The 17,814-nt window shown below is 46.3% G+C and overlaps 1 protein-coding gene across 1 annotated transcript; it reads right to left on the bottom strand.

Annotated features, from left to right (window-relative positions):
* Nucleotides 1-4,770: 4,770 nt before the first annotated feature.
* HEY2 (hes related family bHLH transcription factor with YRPW motif 2) lies at nucleotides 4,771-16,149 on the bottom strand. Its single transcript, XM_066545772.1, has 5 exons — nucleotides 15,960-16,149; nucleotides 14,701-14,779; nucleotides 14,514-14,597; nucleotides 11,836-11,917; nucleotides 4,771-7,002 (listed from the first exon to the last, which is right to left on the bottom strand). Exons 1-5 carry the CDS (start codon nucleotides 16,040-16,042, stop codon nucleotides 6,320-6,322), a joined length of 1,011 nt encoding a protein of 336 aa, XP_066401869.1. The 5' UTR covers nucleotides 16,043-16,149; the 3' UTR covers nucleotides 4,771-6,319.
* Between the last annotated feature and the right edge of the window lie 1,665 nt (nucleotides 16,150-17,814).

Genomic DNA, 17,814 nt, shown 5'->3' on the forward strand with positions numbered 1-17,814 from the left:
GCTGAAGGTCTGAGATAATGATCAGAAAACATTAACTTCAGCTTGTATGATGGACAAAATGACAAAGTGTGGTAAGAGGGACTGAAACAGCCTCATGAAACCGCAGGCTGGCAGCTGGTCCTTGCCACCAGCCCATGCTGGGGTGGCTGCCTGGTTTGCAAAGGTTGCATCCCCTTTCTGCTGGAAAAGGAGGGAGGGGGACAACCAGTGGGACAGCTGCCCAAAAAGAGGGCAGGGAAGGGAAAAGGAGAGGAAGCAGCTTTGCCTGGTCAAAGGGAAAGAGATGCTGTTGGTGCCCAAGGAGCCAGAGTCCCCACCACTGCTCCCCTTTGCCACCCTGGTGCCTCTTCAGAAAAACAAACCCCAGAAAAGCCAAGAAAAATAAACTTCTCCTCCACCAAAATACATTTAGAAAGCAACAGAGGGAGAGGGGGTGGGGAGAAAAACAATGTTATTTTATTTTAGGGCTTGTATAATAAAACCAAGGGCTGTGCTGGCAAGTGACATTAAGAGCTATGTGAACAATCCACACACAACAGACCTCGTCCTGTTAATCAAGTTGTGAAAGTGTAGCTTAAATGTTTAACTTTTGTTTTAAACTCATCAAGGGAGAAAGTCCTTTTTCTCAAGAAAATTAAAGTTATTTTTCTCTGAGATATGAAAAAAATACAGCATTCTGAGTTAAATCAAAAGTAAGGGGGAAAAGTGTATGTAGGCCTTTACATAACTACAGTTTTGTCTCCTTGGGTTTATATATTGCCTTGTACTCATTTGTTAGATTTTCACTTACCACAGAGTAATATCTATGGGTATTCTTTGCAGGTAAAACCATTTCCTTTACATCTTCCACTGGGACACTGTTTCCTGGAGTGGGTGCAGAGGTCTTGCAGTTCACATAGGCAGTGTTCAAAATTTCCTTGCACCCACAGTTTCAGTGTTGCATCAAGGTATTTTTTCATCCTGAAAACTTTCTTTGTAGAAGAGAAAAATCCTGAAAATTAACTGAGTGGAAAGCAAAATTCAGGCACTAACTCAGAAGACTTTCCTGTAGAATAAGTAATAGCACTGTTAAAACATTGTCTAAAACAATTAGCTTTGCTTGAATTCAATATTGGCAGTTGTATATCTGTAGAAAAGGAATCTGCCTCTTCAGACCTTGAAAATAATTCAACCAGACATATTTCATTTTATTTCCCATAATCACTTCCTTTTGCTTCTGGTATTTGAGTATCTAGGGTACAACACTAATTCATGTGTCCCAGATTTACATTGCCACCATGAATGCAGAAAAATATGCCTTTATAAACAAATTATATTGATGTCACCTTACAATCACCACCACTGCTGAAGTCAGAGCATTAAGAGAACTTCTAAAATTAATGCTGATTGAGGTGTTCACTGGTCTTAGTTCTATGGGAGTGATAGATGATAATGCATTATCACCCAATGATTTTGATACTGTTCTATTGTTTCTTCTGGTGAGGAGTCTGATTCTTTGAAAAAATTAGATCATATGTGAAAATATTATTAAGCTTCAAGTCCTGTATCTCCAAAGATGATGCAAGATAGAGAGAAATTCAGTTGCCTGGCCTAACATATATTGTGCCTCTTAAGCAACTTGGATTTCCCAGGCACCTGCACAGGACTGGCAGAGGTGACACAGGACAGAAGGGAGACCTACCCCCTCCAAAGTGATAGTTGGAGCCAAACTTAGGACATGGCAAACATTTAGACAACTGAATGATGACTAAGTGATTGTGTTTGCACATTCATAGCACTTTACAACTTCCAGTAAAAGCAATTACCAGGATAAAAAAAAAAATCAAAACCAAACACACCTTTTCCCAAAAAAGAAAATCACGTGTATTTTATGGAAATTATCTGTCAATTATCTGTCAAAATGTTATTTCGTTTATAAATCAGGAGAGGTTTGGTTTACCCTTGAGTGGAGATCTCAGCATTTCTAGCACCTGCCTGGTGCTCCTCTGCTTATCATTTCTGGTTATGATCAGATGTGTTGCTGCACTCATTCCTTTGAGACTTTTACACACTAGTGTCTAAGTATTTGCTGTGTAAAAGGATGCAGCGAAAAAATAGAGTACAAGTAGAAAGTTCAGAGTTGAGTAAAATTGACTCAGGTTCATGCAGTGGCCTCACACAAATGAAGCTTGGACACATGAAGCTTGCAAACAAAGCTATATCAATTCCTTCATCTTTACTCAAAGTTGAGCAAAACAACCAGTTCAATCCCTCAGGTCCTCAGTTGTGTGATCTCAGTCTATCTGTGCCTACAGATGCAGATGAGAAATGAGTCTGGTGACTACAGAGCTGGTAAAATCCACTTCACATATAAGTATTTTCTTATGTTTTATCTTTTGACTAAAAGGTGCTTGTGATCTTTCCCTGTTGTAAAGAAGAGATTCCTCAGTTACAATAGCCCTAAGAATTTGCCAAAATCCATGTCCCAGGCTTATCTCATGGCATCCTGATTGAAGTACCATCTTTCAAAACAGCTGCAAACATTTTCAAGGTTCACACTAAGAAGGCAGCAGCATAAGCTGGCACCTCCTGGCAGTTGTTCAGGCAGAGGTAGTCACAGACAATTATTCTGCTTTGAATATATGCATTCAGCCCTCGGCCACAGTAGCCAGTTTTTCTTCTAGGCAATACCTAATGCTGGATTTCCTCCTCTTGCAATCACAGCGAAGGGAGGAGAGGCAGCACTGCCTCTCAGTTGCCTGTCTCCTCTCTAGGGTAATAATCTTCTCTCAGCAGCCTAAGTGCTTTTTATTTGCATTGCTGAGGGCTAAGGTTTTGAGCCTGCTAATGCTGAGTGACAGAATTGGTTTTTAGTTTTTTCCTTTTAAGAAAAACATTCTAGGAAATTGCATAACCTGCTTTGATCCTCCTGATAATTGGAATTTAAAGTTGTAAACCCACCCATTGAAAAGTTAGTCAAAGCCAACTGCTAACAGTTGAACAAGCAGCCTGAATTGTGTTCTTGTAGTATGTGTCATGATCTACTCTTAAATTATATAAATTACTCTTACTATTCTTCATCCAGGTCCATTCCTCATTGAATGCACAATAAAGATAGAAAAAGGCTGAAGTAAGGTTGCATGTGCACAGCCATGGGTCCTAACTTTTGCATCTCGGTTATGCCAAGGAAACAGCTTTCCCTTGCTCTGTTTTAAAGACTGCATAGATGCCTTCAGCTCTGATCTGTTAGCACAGCTACAGCCAAAGCCACCAGAAGCTATTACCCTCTCATGTCTTTCCAACAGCACACACGAAATACGTGTCTTTGTTGTTAATTTCTCACTTGGAAAATCTTCATCCACTCTCAGAGAGGTAACATTCCCAACAGCCTAGGAATAAGCAGGCATGAAGGATGAGCTCCTCATGTCTTCTAAGTGATTTGATTCAAACCAAACCAAAAGACAGCACAACAAAAAAGAGTAGAGACCAAAAGCCCACACAAAAAACAATAGAGGATGCATCAGCAACTGGTTTTTTTTGAAAGTGAAAATGGGATAAGCACAAACAGGCTGCACAAATCTGTCAGTGGCGTGTACCTAATCAGTGTCTTTTCAAACTGCCATTTTTTTAGAACAAGGCAGAATATTGCATTTTGGGAAACAAATGATGTTTTGAGGCACATCAATTAGATTGAAGACCTTAGGTGGAACCAAGTCAGTGGGTGCATATTTTTAAGGTGATACATGCCTGAGAGACCTCCTACCAGGCTCTTTGAGGGCAAATTAATAGCTTACTGTGAAGTAGGGCTGCAACCTGCTCTTTCATGCAAATAAACCCCACTTTTTATCTACCAGCCATTAATATCCTCTTTTTTCTTGAAAATACACATTTAGAAAGTGAATGATACCTCATCTGTACGCTGCTAAATATGCCGGAACAGCAGCACAGCATTTCTGCCCTTAAAAAAAAAGTCATATTCCCCCCAAACAACACTATTTCAAAGAATATCAAGGTTGATTAACAGTGTAGGGGTTACAAGACTTCTTACCCCTCTTTTGTCCATTTTTTCAGGTGAATGAAAACCCCTCCTCACTTAAGTGCCAGAAACCAGCTAATTGAGGCAGGGATGAGTTCCAGGTTTAATATTTGGGAAAAAGGATGACAGGAGAGTGAGCCACTGAGCTGAGGCTGCTGAGGCTTTTGATGACGAGTGAAGTGTCTGTCTGGCTGTGGTGTGATCCCCTTTTTCTGTGTCTCAGTCTTGCCAGCTGTTATTTTGGCATTCAGACATGTAAGACTGTGTCCTCATCCTCATAAACAGAGCTTTCCACAGAGGGGCTTAGCAGGTCAGATGAAACAATAACAAACCCTTGCCTCAGTGAGAAGTGTCAAATTAGAAGACCAGAATTTGTAAAAATTACCTCCTCTCATTCCATATATTTATGGATTAATGATGTCATTGGGTTAACATTTTCACCTTCTAAACCCTATGGAAAGCCAAACCTAGAAACCTCAATGATTTTTGGGGCTCTCCTGGATGAACAGATATGCTTGCATCATTAAGCATACCATCAATGCAGAGCCAGTCTGCAAGCCTGAAAACCGATGCTGCTTTGCTGTTTTCCCCTGCCTATTGTAGAGCACGCTGGAGAAGGTGGGTTTCCTGGCTGAGCAAGGGGAGCAGAAGAGTACAGAGCAGCCAACAGGCTTGTTATCAGGGGCAGAAAACAACTCTGAGTCCACAAGTATTCTTCAAAAGCAAACAAATACTGCAACAAATCATCCATAAAATGCAGTCAAAAAGGACTTCATTTAATTAGTGATATGTAAAGACTTTTGCATAGAAAAAAGGTTAACAAAGTAATGCATAAAAGACCGACTAGGTACAGTATTTTTAAAACAAATATTTTAAAGTATATTTTGCATAATGTTTAACATTTTCAATGCTTATTGCTTTCTCCACACAGCAGAGAAATCAAGTGCATAATAATACATGCTGTGTTTTATTTTTATTTTCTTTTTTTTACATAAAATCTCTAGTTCTTGACTGGTTGTATTAAAATACTTAGGTTATTTTAAGTCACTGTAATAAAAAATGAAAGCAAATCATTTTATGCAGCACTAGTTATCTGGGTATTGACAAAATAATTTACTCACATCCCATTAATACATTCATTTTGGTTTGGAATCAAACCCACATTACAATGTTGGCATGTTAATAGCCAATTTAAAAGTTGTCCCTACCATAACTTCATTCATACCCAGAGTGATCATTCTCCCAGAAGGTGATAGTGAATAGAAGAAGGATCTTGCACTGAATCGGCTAAAAGTGAATGTCCAAATACAGCTAAATAAGTTGAACTCTTACAACACTGAATCTCTTGTATTGGCATGAATCAACTCTATCCAAGTGTGCACGCTTTCAATAGGTGGCTACTTCTGGGTGCATGACAAATTCACTGTTTGTGCAGATAGGAGCTAGCACCAAGTTTAAGCCATAAAAATGGGTGCCTCAGGGCTCACAGGCAGTACTGAAACGTTCATTAATCCCAGCACTGATAAGATAATTGCTTTTGCCAATGCTATGCTAGACGTCACAATTTGGCAAGTCTGTACAAAGAAAGTGAACTAAGCGAGAACTAGGCCTGTCAAACTAAACATTCTTCCTCGGCAATCTTTTGGCTAAAAAAACCTTTCTCCTCCAAGAGCACGATCTGCCCCGGAAAAGTATCCTAGTTCTGGAGCTGAACGCAAAATTTCCCCTCTCTCCCATATCCATACCTGTGCAATGTTATTTGTTTTAGCAGAACACACACACATATATATATATATATATTTATTTATTATTTTTTCAATGTCAGGCACTTATGAAACTGGAACTCCTTTTCTACTCCTTTTCTAGCCTGAGGAGACCTGGTAGATGCAATCCCTCATCTCTCTGCCAAACAAGGATGCATAGCTGGAGAACTATCAGTTCTAATGTCTATGTATTCCTACGTGTGTTGCAGGAAACCTCTACATGCCGACATGGTGACACTGTTATGAAAGCCATTGCTGCTCCCTCAAAGTGCCTCCAGCAAGACGAACGGAGAAGAAGAAGAAGGTGTCTCCCCATGTCCTCTCCGACACCGGCAGTGAGGATGGATAATCGCCGCCCCTCGGTGGGCTCGCCGGCACCGCTCAGGCCCTTCGGGTGAGGCTGAGCAGGGAGGACACGGCGAGCGCCGGGGCTGGGGCTGGGTGCGGGGATGGTGGCTCGTGGCTGTGAGCACATGCACGTGTGCTGACAGGGAGAGGAGGGAACTGCAGTGGGAAGAGCTGTGTGTGGCCGGGGGGGGAATTAAAAGGCTCCAACTTCAGTCCCCCAGGGTCGGTAGGGTTTCGTGCCGCCGCCGGTGCCAGCCTGCTGAGGGCTGGCAGAGGCTGACACGGCCAGCGGAGGGGTAATGGCGGTGGCCGCGGCCACGGCGGCGGCGGCCGCGCTGGGGGGCAGCATGGGGAAGGTGCCGGTGAAGGAGAGGGGGAAGCTCTGGGCTGCGGCTGTGGCTGCTGCTGCCGCGGCGTGAACAGTGGCCGACAGGGACAAGAGGGAGGTAGAGAGAGGAGGGACACAGGGAGCGATGCTGCCGGCGGAGGGGACTCTGAGGGCGGCATCGGCGTGGGCGAAGGTGGCCGTGAGCAGGGCGGAGCCGTGAGGGGGCACGTCCGAGGAGAGTCTGCACGGGGCGGCATCGGAGGCGTGGAGTCCGTTCGGCTGCAGCAGAGCGGCCGGGAGGTGGTGGAAGGCGGCGGCCCAGTGGTGAGGGTGCAAGGGATGGTGGTGGTGGTGGACCATGGAGGAGGTCATGGCAGCAGCTTCCCTCTGAGAGGCGCAGGTGCTCAGGTGGGACACGAGTCTAACGCGCAGGGGGTCGGATGTGTCGAGACCTTCCACCGAAGTCAGGTACCTCGCCACTTCTGTCAAGCACTCCCGGAAGCCGATGCTCATGAAATCCATGGCCAGGGAATGGGCGTCAAAATAACCTGCAAGGGGAGGGCAAAATACATGTTGAATGTGGAGCCGGCCAACCCAGTCCTGGCTCAGCCACCGCATTTCCCGTTTGCCATTTGTGGGTTAAGATGTGCAACAGAAGTTTGTTCTCTGGTCTGTAAAATGATCTCTGTGACCATCCCTGTAATGTACTAGGCTGCAGTTGTTTATGCAGACCATATACAAATGAAAATAAGTAAGTCCATAAGACATTTAAAAAGATACATGATGCCTCTCCTGAAATTCCTCAGCAAGCTGCTGCAGTGCAATGTTGATCCTGTATGTGTGAATGAGATGCTTATCCACACAAAGAAACAGGCTGGAGATCAGAGAGCTTGCATGTACTACCCTGCCTTTTCTTCCCTACACTGGCATTCATCCTAATGCTTTCAAACTATTTCTTGACATTGTGAGATAGTTGTTGTAGCTGCTGCCGGGGTCCCTTCTACTTCACAGAGTCATTAAGACAATATGACATACGGTGTTGCTTAACTACAAACAAAAAACATCTTGTGATGACTCTGCAAACACACAATAAAAAGCTTTACTGAGAAAATGTTTTATGTAATGCTATTGCTAATTTGGAGATGGAAGACTGACAGTCATATGGCCCATGAGGTATTTCAACAAACAGCAACTGGAGCTCCATAGGCTTGGGACAAAAAAGCATTTGAAAAAAAAAAGTTTTATTAAATGCACATGAAAGGATACTCCCTTTCTAAAAGGGTTGAGCATAAAATCTTGCATTTAACTTGCAGCTCTTCAACCACAAAAACCTATTCCACTTTTTGGAATTTTCCTATTTTAGTTTAAATGTTGTCTCCTTGGGGCAATAATATCCTATCCACTCCCAAGTTGGCATGGTGTTTTTCCTCTCACTTTCAATGAAAATTTTTAGGTATGCATGACTGTGATGTGTGTGAGTATATAAAGATCAAGTGCCCATCTTACGGTGGAACATGGCAGCAATGCCTTGTACTCTGTCATGAAATAATTTCGGCCTTTCTGAAAAATGCTAGCACTTTAGATGCCTTTTTTCATTTTAATCAATTTTCAGGCTAGAAAGAAGCGCTTCCACCACTGCATGCTCACATTATAGAATTAACTCAGGCACATTTATCCATGTTGCTCCAAATCCCCTGCCCACTATACACTCCATCTTGCCAAATCACAACGGTGCTTTTGCTGCAAGCCTACTACTTGCTCATCTGAACCTGAGTGAAACTCTGGCTCAGCCAGCAGATCAACGAGTGGAGGACTCCTGTCCTCAAGTGCTGACTCCTCACAGCTTTCTTCCTGCCAGGTCCACTGCAACCAAAGGTTTGAGTGAGCTCCTGAGAACCAAAGGCCAGGTGTGCCAGCAGCAGTGAGATAGCAGGGCACCTTCTCGGGTGCCAGTCAGCCTGGCGTGGGGACTGCTTCTGTGCCGGAGGCTCCAGGACCTCCAGCAGCATCAGAGGGGCTGACGCACAGCCAGAACCACTTCCCGGCCCTGGCCATGAGTCAGCCAGCCTGGGAGTCCTGAGAGCACTTGGCTCAAGCCAGGGCTTCCCGGCCTCCCTCCCTCCTGGACTAGAAGAGATGTGGGGGATGTGGTTGTCACCAGCTTCCCCTGAGTCTGAGCTGCTGGCTCTGTGACAAGCCATCCCAAAGCCCTGGTGATCCTGGCTCCCTTTCAGTCTCCTATGGTGGCCGAGGCATGAAAACAGAGGCTAGATGAGATCTGGGACTCCCAGGCTCCATTATATTTTGATGGTTATCTTTTCCCGGTTTCCCCTTCACCAGCTTCCCCCTTCTGAGAGAGACTTAAAAATGTTGCTTCTCATTTCTTTCCCAACCCACAAACATCCTCCACCATGTGCACATGCCAGTGTTTTGTAGTGAACAGGAACTCTTGGTTTTACCTCATCTGTCCTGGTAACCCACCTGCTGCACACAAGTCACTTAGGCTACATGAACCCATGCACTGACCCAGGTGTCACTCACTCAAGATAAATTTGTAGTGAAGCTTCAATAAAACCACACTGAGTTCTCTACAAACAACTCACTGTTGACAAATCACTCCTCCCCTGTGCTTGCTTGCACCATCAGCAAAAAGCCTTGGCCTTAGGCCAAAATAATAGCTCAATGTGAATAGGAGACTGTCCACAGAACTGTCCACACCTGTGTCAGGATGGCAGAAACACAGAGCCTGCACAGGACCTGAGAGGCATCTGCCTGCCTGCCTGCCCAGGCAGCTCTGAAAAGCAGAGAAGGGGAAGAAGCAGTGTTGGGTTTCTCTCCCACACCGCCCACCTCGGGATCAGTGTGCTGAGTGGTGGCCAAGCCCATCCTGACTTGCCCCAGTCCCACCCACTCCCCATCATGGATGTCCTCCTTTCTGTGTGAGGAAGAGGACAGTCCTTAATGCAGGGCAGCATATGGGTATCAGGACCCATTTCTCCTTTCCTCAGAAAGAAGTGATTGTCCCTGGTAAAAATGATGAAACTAATTTTTTTGCTGATACAAAAAAAATCCTCTGGCACACAAAGAGGGAAATAAATACAAATAAAACAAATATCTACTTTAAAAATACTCTAAGAAATTATATTTAAAACTGTTAGTTAGATTGCAAAGTAAAACATTAAGCAAGCAAGAAATGCAGGCTTAAACTTTGCCCAGTACTCAAACCTCTTTTTCTTACAGTTTCTTAATCTGTGCAGTGAGATTACTCTTATCTCTAGGACAGAAGGAGCAGATAAAGTTGTAGTATTTGTGAAGCGATCAGGTATTATTGTGATGGGCCACCCACCGTGGATCATGGTGTGAAAGACAGCAGCAGAAATAAGCCTGCATTGCCTGTCCCTGCACCACAACACTTCACCCTTTCCCGCACTGCCACAGCTATGCCGGTGTCAGCTGGGGCAGGAGAGACATGGAGCAGAGACCAACCAAGGAAGAGAAGAGACTGCAAGACCTGGGACTGCTAGCAACATCCAGTTTGTCCAACTGGAGCCAGAGGCTGGGCTCCACCAACACGTGTCTCTGTCCCGCAGCTCCCATCCCAGGCATTTCATCCCCTGCCCCACTTGGCCACCTGACCTGACCCATTTATAAAAAAATACTCTGCATATTTTTTTGGGGCAGGTAAACCAGGGAAGGAAGCTTCCTGATAAATGAGGTCTCCATTTGGGTTCACCTCCTGGCCATCCCGCTGTCGGTGCAAACATTGGAGGGCTGGGAGCTGCTGCAGCTCCTCAGAGGAACAATATGCAGCGTGATGTGGGGGTCAGGCTGTGATAGCTGGGCCACACATCGCATGGGGAGGATGAAACGAAACAGCCACCACTTCCCTCAGCAGCCAAGCACTCTGTGCTCCCTGCACCAAGGGAGACAGAGCTTGTGGAACCAGCACACAGCCACACACTCAGAGAAGGCACCATCACTAGGACACACAGAGGATCCAAATCACCTGAACACAGACTGCACAACCATGATAAATTCTGGCATTTTATAACTTTCAAGAGTGTATCTTTAGCAACTACAGTGCTTTCTCAAGGACTTTTTACACATATGTTAACCTTCTATTTAAATTTTGTACATTTCCTGAGGAACCAAGAGACATGTATGTTACCTGATGGGCAATAAAATTCCTTTCATCTCTTATCAAACAAGTTACCCATAACTTTTAAGCTTAAATGGACTCCTAGAAAAAATTCCTTAACACCTAGAAAAAAGGTGTGTCAACTTGGCGTTAATTTTCACAAATAACAAAACACCAGCTTTTAACAGGCTTTCCTATAGCCATCTTCTGTTAGGCTCGCACTGATTCTGAGCTGAGTTTTTAATTGCTGCAAGGTATGGAGAGTAGCATAATTCAGTCATGCACTAAAAACTTTGGTCAAAAAAAAAAGTAAGAGAGACAGCAGCAGTTTCTTTTCTAGCCTTTACCTATATGGCATAGTGGGTGAGTGAAGAATCAGCTGGCTTCCATTACAACAATTCAAAGCATGATCACGGTTGATGGCACGGGACGTGGGACCATGCCTATGGAATGCCAGCAAGTTTTTCGCTCCAAATAAGTTCCAAAATCATGACTACACAGAACACCTCGTGGGTGGCTGAAACCATTTGGCCTCCAGCCTTGGGACTGTCAGCTTGCACAAGCGAGGTACGCTCGACTCCCGGCGCTCGGCTGATCTAATGGGTCAGCGAGTGCAGCCACTGCGTCATGCCAGCACCCATTAACAGGGAGCTATGCCAGCCTCTGACACACAAATATAGCATAGAAATGTGAGTGCAGAGAGCACTGCCTGCCTACCCACTTCATCAGATACCTGGAGATGCACAGAGCAAGACTGGGTTTTGTTCTGGTGAATGAGATGGTCTAACCTGGAACTGAAAAGTCTTTCCAGAACAAAGAAAATATTTAAACATAAATTCAAGTTCTTCTCTGTTCACTTCCTTCAGTATAGCAGCTCAATAATGAGGTTTAGCATCAGGTTTTTTGCTACACAATTGTTGCCACAAACCTCCTGTTTATGTTTGGTGTTTGCGTATTTGTTTTGTCTCCCTGTGCAGATTTCAGTGCTCTTTGGAAACCCCAAACAAATCTCTGACTGGGCTGCCTGTGAATGAAGCCTTTACTCCCACAGTGTTATGAAAGCAAACACAAGCCCAGGGTCAAGTGCTTCTTTTGTCCCAGTAGCTCTTTCCCACGAGTTCAATCCTGCCATTAGCATTGATTTCCACTCCTTTAATCTGGAAACGCCTATCACAGCTCCTCAAAGCACTTTTTTTGATGAGACTTCCCCAAATATTAAAAAAAAAAATTGTTGGCTCCTTACCTTTCCCTCCTGTTGCCTGCAGCATCTTCAGATGATCCACTGTCATTTGCAGTATTTCCGCTTTTTCTAATTTGGCAGATCCCTTTGAGATAAGAGACACATATAAATAAAGGCTTACGAGTACTAGAAACTTCAATTTGATATACTTTCCACTGAGCTCAGCCTTATGGTTTCAATTTCCCCTATCATTAGGACATTCTCTGCTTAATTCTTTCGTGAGCATCTGCTTCCCAGACTTGGTCTAAGGACTAATACCGTCTCCCTAATTTCCCTTTATTAGGGCTATACCTCAGCAGCTCTGGCCTTGAAGGCAGTGTAGAGATGACATCTTCAAGAAATGAGAGAAATACATAACTTTCTGGACTTCCCTTTTAACAACAAACACAAGGGGAGAGCTGGCAGGAGGGGTCTGTGTGGCCACAGGTTAGGACCCTGTTGCAACGTTACTTTTTGTGCTATTACCGGTAGGTGTCCCTGCGGACACAAACCCAGCACTGTCCCTCTCTTCATGGCCTGTTAGTTTGCAATGTGTCATTTGGTTGTTGAATATTCCATTCTCATTTTTTGACTGAAAAAACTGCCACACAGTCCACAGTATTTTAAGTTAGTGAGAGGCCTACTTTGCAAAGACTAAATACTGCGAAAGAGTGTAGCTCCTCTGTCAGTAAAAATCTTTTCTGACACTAAGAGTGGCTCGCAGAGCTACAAGAGATACCGGAAAAGTACAAAATAGAACTCAAAAGGCAGTATTGATATATCAATGTATAAATAAAACTATTTTGCTTGGCAGCATTCCCTTGGATATCTGGAACACACCCAGACAACACAAATGTTATTCCAGTGCAAGAGATCATCCCTTGGCATCAGTTAAAATCAGGGCCACGCAAGCTGCAGCCACCAGTGGATCACATCCTGCCAGCCAATTTTTTCTCTCTTAGTTATCATCTGGGCTACCTCACTGTCTCAGCCAGCTTCTCCCAGGTTGTACATTTTGAGCTGGGCAAAGTTTGCCTGGTGCTGTGCAGCCATGTTTCAGAGTGCTCATCTCTGCCACACTCAAGAGTAACACGGTGGCTTGGGAAGGGAGGGAGGCGGAAGCGAAACTAAACCTCCAACTTGGAAACTCCAGTGAGCTGAATGTCAAGGAGCTGGGCAAGGACTGATGACTTCGTCCTTGGCATATTGCGGGAAAATGGTGGGATTTTCTGATTCAAATACAGCACATGCTCGTTTTTATGGCAGTGCCTTTTTTTCAATCTGCTTATTGCTCTCAATGTACCAACATTGATGTGCGTGTGAATTTTTGGTCAGAATTCCCCGTTTTACATGCAGCTACATCCTGTAGCTTTCACAGACTTCATCTTTTCCATAGACACAGTACAAGCCGTCTCAGTGAGAGTGACTAATAGCTAAAAACTGCATGGTGCTGGGTAATTTCCAAAGGCTCTGTAGGACTTGTTTTATAATGTTTGTGGTTTTCAAGAAATAAACAATAAGATGGGACAAACAACTGTTGTCTCTTGCCCCTGTTTATCTAGCTGAAAATATCCCTGTCACTGTTTTGCCAGAACCAACGCAAGGTCACAGTGACAACTACCAGTTACTAAAAATCATATTGCAGGTGACACAAGAGATGCTCTCAACCAACACTTCAAATTTATTTTTTTCAGCCAGCTTTTGCTCAGGCCAGGGATGAAACAGGCCTAACACGGCGTGGTGTTTGCCACGTAGTTACCACTTATATTCAGCACCTCCCAATCCTGCTCTCAGATTTTACTTTCTGGGTTTATTTTACTATTACAAGGAAGTCAGGTTATTTATTTTCAGATGTTTCATTTTTATTGAAACATAGTGTCAGTTGCACATATCCAGCAATCTTCGACACTTCTAGCAAAACAGGAACAAGGTTGAAAATTGAATCAAAGCCCAAAAAATAAAATTCAAGATATGGAAAAAAAAATTTAAATGGAAAAACCAAAATGCTTTTTTTTTTTTTTAATGAAACATTGTATTCTAATCTCTTGGTCTGTAATTTCATGACCAAGGAACTGAGCTAAAGTTAACTGGATCCTTTCAGACTTCCTACTAAATACTTTCTCACTGAAACTCTGAATATATCACTGACTTCACTAGCTGACAAACACGGGCCTATTCCACCTCCTAATGCACTGGTTCTAAAGAGTAATCTTAAAACATGAATAATCCAGACTGTCTGCTCCCTTTTCAGGAAATTGGACTGATTTGCTTGCAATGGAAAGTATAGATTTGAAAAAAAAAGGTCCGTTAAAGTAGCGGCAAAGTAAATTATATTTAAAGATTTAGACAGAAAGCTAATTTACATACAGGTTTGGGGAGTTGTGTTGGGTTTGTGTATTTTTATTTTTTATTTAATATGGAGTAAAGCACATTTTTAACAAAACCACTACTGGAATTCATCGAAAGAACAGAGGCAACATGAACATAGTTACCCTTAAGGGAAAAACAAGCCAAAGAATGGAAATGTTTTTCAGCCTTATAATGAATTATGTTTCTAATAGTTTTGCCACAACAAAGCATTTTATTGAAATGCCTGCTTTGTGCCAGATCAGGACACATACAGTATTATTTTAATGAGATTTACAAGAGAACTAACATTGCCAGATGAGATACAGAATTTATATTTAAAAAAAAAAGCTTACTTGTTTTTCAAAAGCAGTTGGCACAAGCCGCCTCAGCTCTGATAAACTGTTATTTATACGATCACGGCGCCTTTTCTCTATAATCTATTCCCAAAAAAACAAAACACATTAAGTTTATAAAAATGAAGGGCAAAATCACAACACACATGCAAATTGTCAAATGCAAAAATAATTAAATGAAACATACCCCTCTTCTTTTCTTTCTGGCCATGATCTGAGATGTTGTCGTTGGGGAATTTGATCGAATGACAGAACTATTACTTTGCCTGTGAAACAATAAAAGTACGTCAGGTGTTGCACAACTTGACACCGCTCTTTGAAGACACCTTAGGTCACCATATTACGTATGCATAGTCCCTCTAATGCCATTTTCAGTGCTTTTAAGAAGTGCCTTGCGTTGCACAGTGTTTTTGAAGACAGCAATGCATTTCAGTTTTGACTACCCCAGCATACATTTTGAATTGACATTTTGAATTTTCCAACACTCTGTAGGAAATAAAGTCCTTTTCTGTAGACAGTTTACTATCCAGTGCAGATTTCATTTTCTTTGCATATAAAGTCCTGCCTACCAAGCAGAGGCTGAAGAACCAGGCCCAAATCCACATGAAGCATCTCTATATGGCAACAGCAGTGGTGAGTGGACATAACCGATGACACAACCTCTGCCAGGCCTGCTGGGTTTTGACGTTGCTGCCCATTGCTACACAGTCAGTAGATGGTCAAGTACGATGCCAGGTGCCCAGCCCGGCTCTGTTGCATTGTCCAGGAGTGGAATTCAAAATCTGCTTTTAAAACTATACTACGCACGAGGACAAAGTTGCTCTTATTTCATCACGAGCGCGCAAAAAAAAAAAAATCAGTATCTTTTAATACTTATTTAGCCACCGATGAGGAAGAGAAAGGGCTCTGGTGCATGAACCTCTAAATTTGCAGGAGGAGCCCCTCAGCCCCTCAGCGTCCCCGCAGCGCGCCCAGCCCGACCCTCCCTGGGCAAACACCACTGCCCGCCCTCGGCTCGCACGGCGGGTTTGCTGAAGTTCAGCTGCTGAGGATCCCTGCTTACTTTCCACGGCTCATTCCCCACTGGCGCCGTGGGAAATGAGGTTGTTCGGCCTGATCAGGAGCGATTTTGGAAAAGGTCTGATTGCAAATGGCAAATTAAGCGGCGCTAATGAACCGCAGCCCGGTGGCTCACACAGCTACTGGAGTGCTGCGCATAATTTCAAGGCTCGGGCACTCCAAGCGCGGGGCTAATTTTTGGTGGGCTACGAGCGAGCTGCCAGCTGACCTGGAGGGGGACACAACACCTCTGACCTCGGGGGCCGCCGCCCCCCCACCCCCATCCCAAGGGGGTGTCCGGGTCTCCCCCTCGCCCTGCCCCAGCTTGGGGCGCACCCCGGCCCGCGCCCCCGACGGAGACGGCGGCCCCGGGGGTGCCTCACTTACCCCGAGTAGTTGTTCTCGCTACCCACGTCTATAGTCTCGTCCATATCGCTGTCTGAGGTAGTTTCCTCGCAAGGTCGCTTCATCGTGCGCACGGCGCGGTGGCAAAGATAAATAAATCCGGGGGGGCTCCGGGCACGGCACAGCTCGGCACAGCACGACTCCGCACCGCCAGCAGAGCAAACCCTCTCTGAGCCGCTTTCCCACGCCGCGGCACAGCCTCAAGCCCGACGGCCCGCCCCCGGCAAGGCCCGCCCTGCCGAGGGTGACGGCCGGGGGCCGCCCACCGCCGGGGCGCGGAGGCGTGCGGAGGAGCGGGCGGCCGCCCGCCCGCCCGGCGGGGTCCCGCCGCCCTCGGCTCACGGCAGGCGGGGAGCGGAGCCAGCACGGGGCCGAGGAGGGAGGGGTACGGGGTTCCGAGCATCCTCAGAGCTCGCCCTGCGGGGAGAAGGAGCAATACTGGATTCCCAGCCCTCCGATGCTGCCGGAAGAAGAGGGGTGGCCGGTGTCGCCCCGCTGTCCATCTCTCACCGGGCACTTGGGACGATCTTGCTCCCCTCCACCCGTAGCACACGAGCCGGATCAGCCCCCTGCCCAGTGCTCCAGAGCCCCGGGCGGTGGCAGCAGCCGCGGTCTCCTTTCTTGCGGTGCCGCGAGTGGTATTATCGGGCACACGGGAGTGCGTTGGAGAGTTGTGTAAGTCCCGGGAAATGTATAAATCCCCCCCGGCCGGGCGCGCCTCCCCGGCCGCCCCGTCCCGCTGAGTTCCACGGGCGCGCCGAGGGCTAGCGGGCGCTTGCAGGGCCGGGAGCCAAGCACAGCGATAATCCCTGCTGGGAGCGACTTGGGAGGAAGTTTAGCGTCTTGTTTACCGGACGATCTGTAGCAGGCGGGTTTTATTTTGCTTTTGTTTGGGATTTCTCCACCCCGTTTGTTTGTGTTTTCAAATTCCGGATTCCTGACAAAATACATTCGGAGTGGTATGTTCTCCGCAGAAATTTAATCTTTCAACTGCGGTGATTGCCCCTGTCTGCCTGTTCCCCCCTCCATCCCCTTTGCCACCTTCCTAGGAACGTTTTTCTCCCGCCCCTGCTGTCGGACGCTGGCCGAGAGGGGCCGGGACGGGGCGGGGAGGGTTCGGCACCAGCTTGGACACCGCGGCTTTATCCTGGCTCTCGGCGGCACACGGAGCTGCGGTCGCTCAGCAGCCCGGAGGACTTGAAGGCTACCGGCGAGGGGACTGCCCTTGCTACGACTCGGTACCTTGTCGGGACAGGGGCAGCCCCCTCGCCGCCCCGCCTGGCCGCCCGGGGCTGCGACTGCCCGACCGGGGCTCCGGCAAGCAGCACCTGCCGGAGAGAGACGTGGGCAGGAGCTGCCGGCGTCGCCGCAAAATGACAGAGCGGCCAAGAGTCTCCTGTTCAGCGCGGCGTGGCCCCGCGACCCTCACCGTGGCCGCACTGCTCTCGCCTCTCCGGATTTCCAGGCGGCGACAGCACGATGCTGCTCCGGACAGAGGGAGGGCGGGAAGAAGGGCCCGAGTGGCCGATGGGTCCGGCTTTCCTTTCGGGGCAAGCTGCGAGCTCGATGGGCCGGAGTGAGCGGGCACCTTCCCGGCGCGGCCCCGCTCGGCAGCACCGGTGCTGCTTCTGCCTGCGGGCGGAGTTTGCCCCGGCTGCTTTATATTTAGCAGCCGACAGTACCAATGACTCAGTTTTCCACTCGGTTAAATCCCGTGGAAGGTACAGGTGGTTTGGTTCGTTCGCGGGTGTGCGTGCGGCACAGGGCCGTTGCGAATGAGAAACCGGCGCCAGCTCTTTTGTACGCCGACATCCGCCATCTCTGCAATTACATTTGG

The sequence above is a fragment of the Molothrus aeneus genome, chromosome 3 (genome assembly GCF_037042795.1).
Source record: "Molothrus aeneus isolate 106 chromosome 3, BPBGC_Maene_1.0, whole genome shotgun sequence".
Classification (NCBI taxonomy): Eukaryota; Metazoa; Chordata; class Aves; order Passeriformes; family Icteridae; genus Molothrus; species Molothrus aeneus.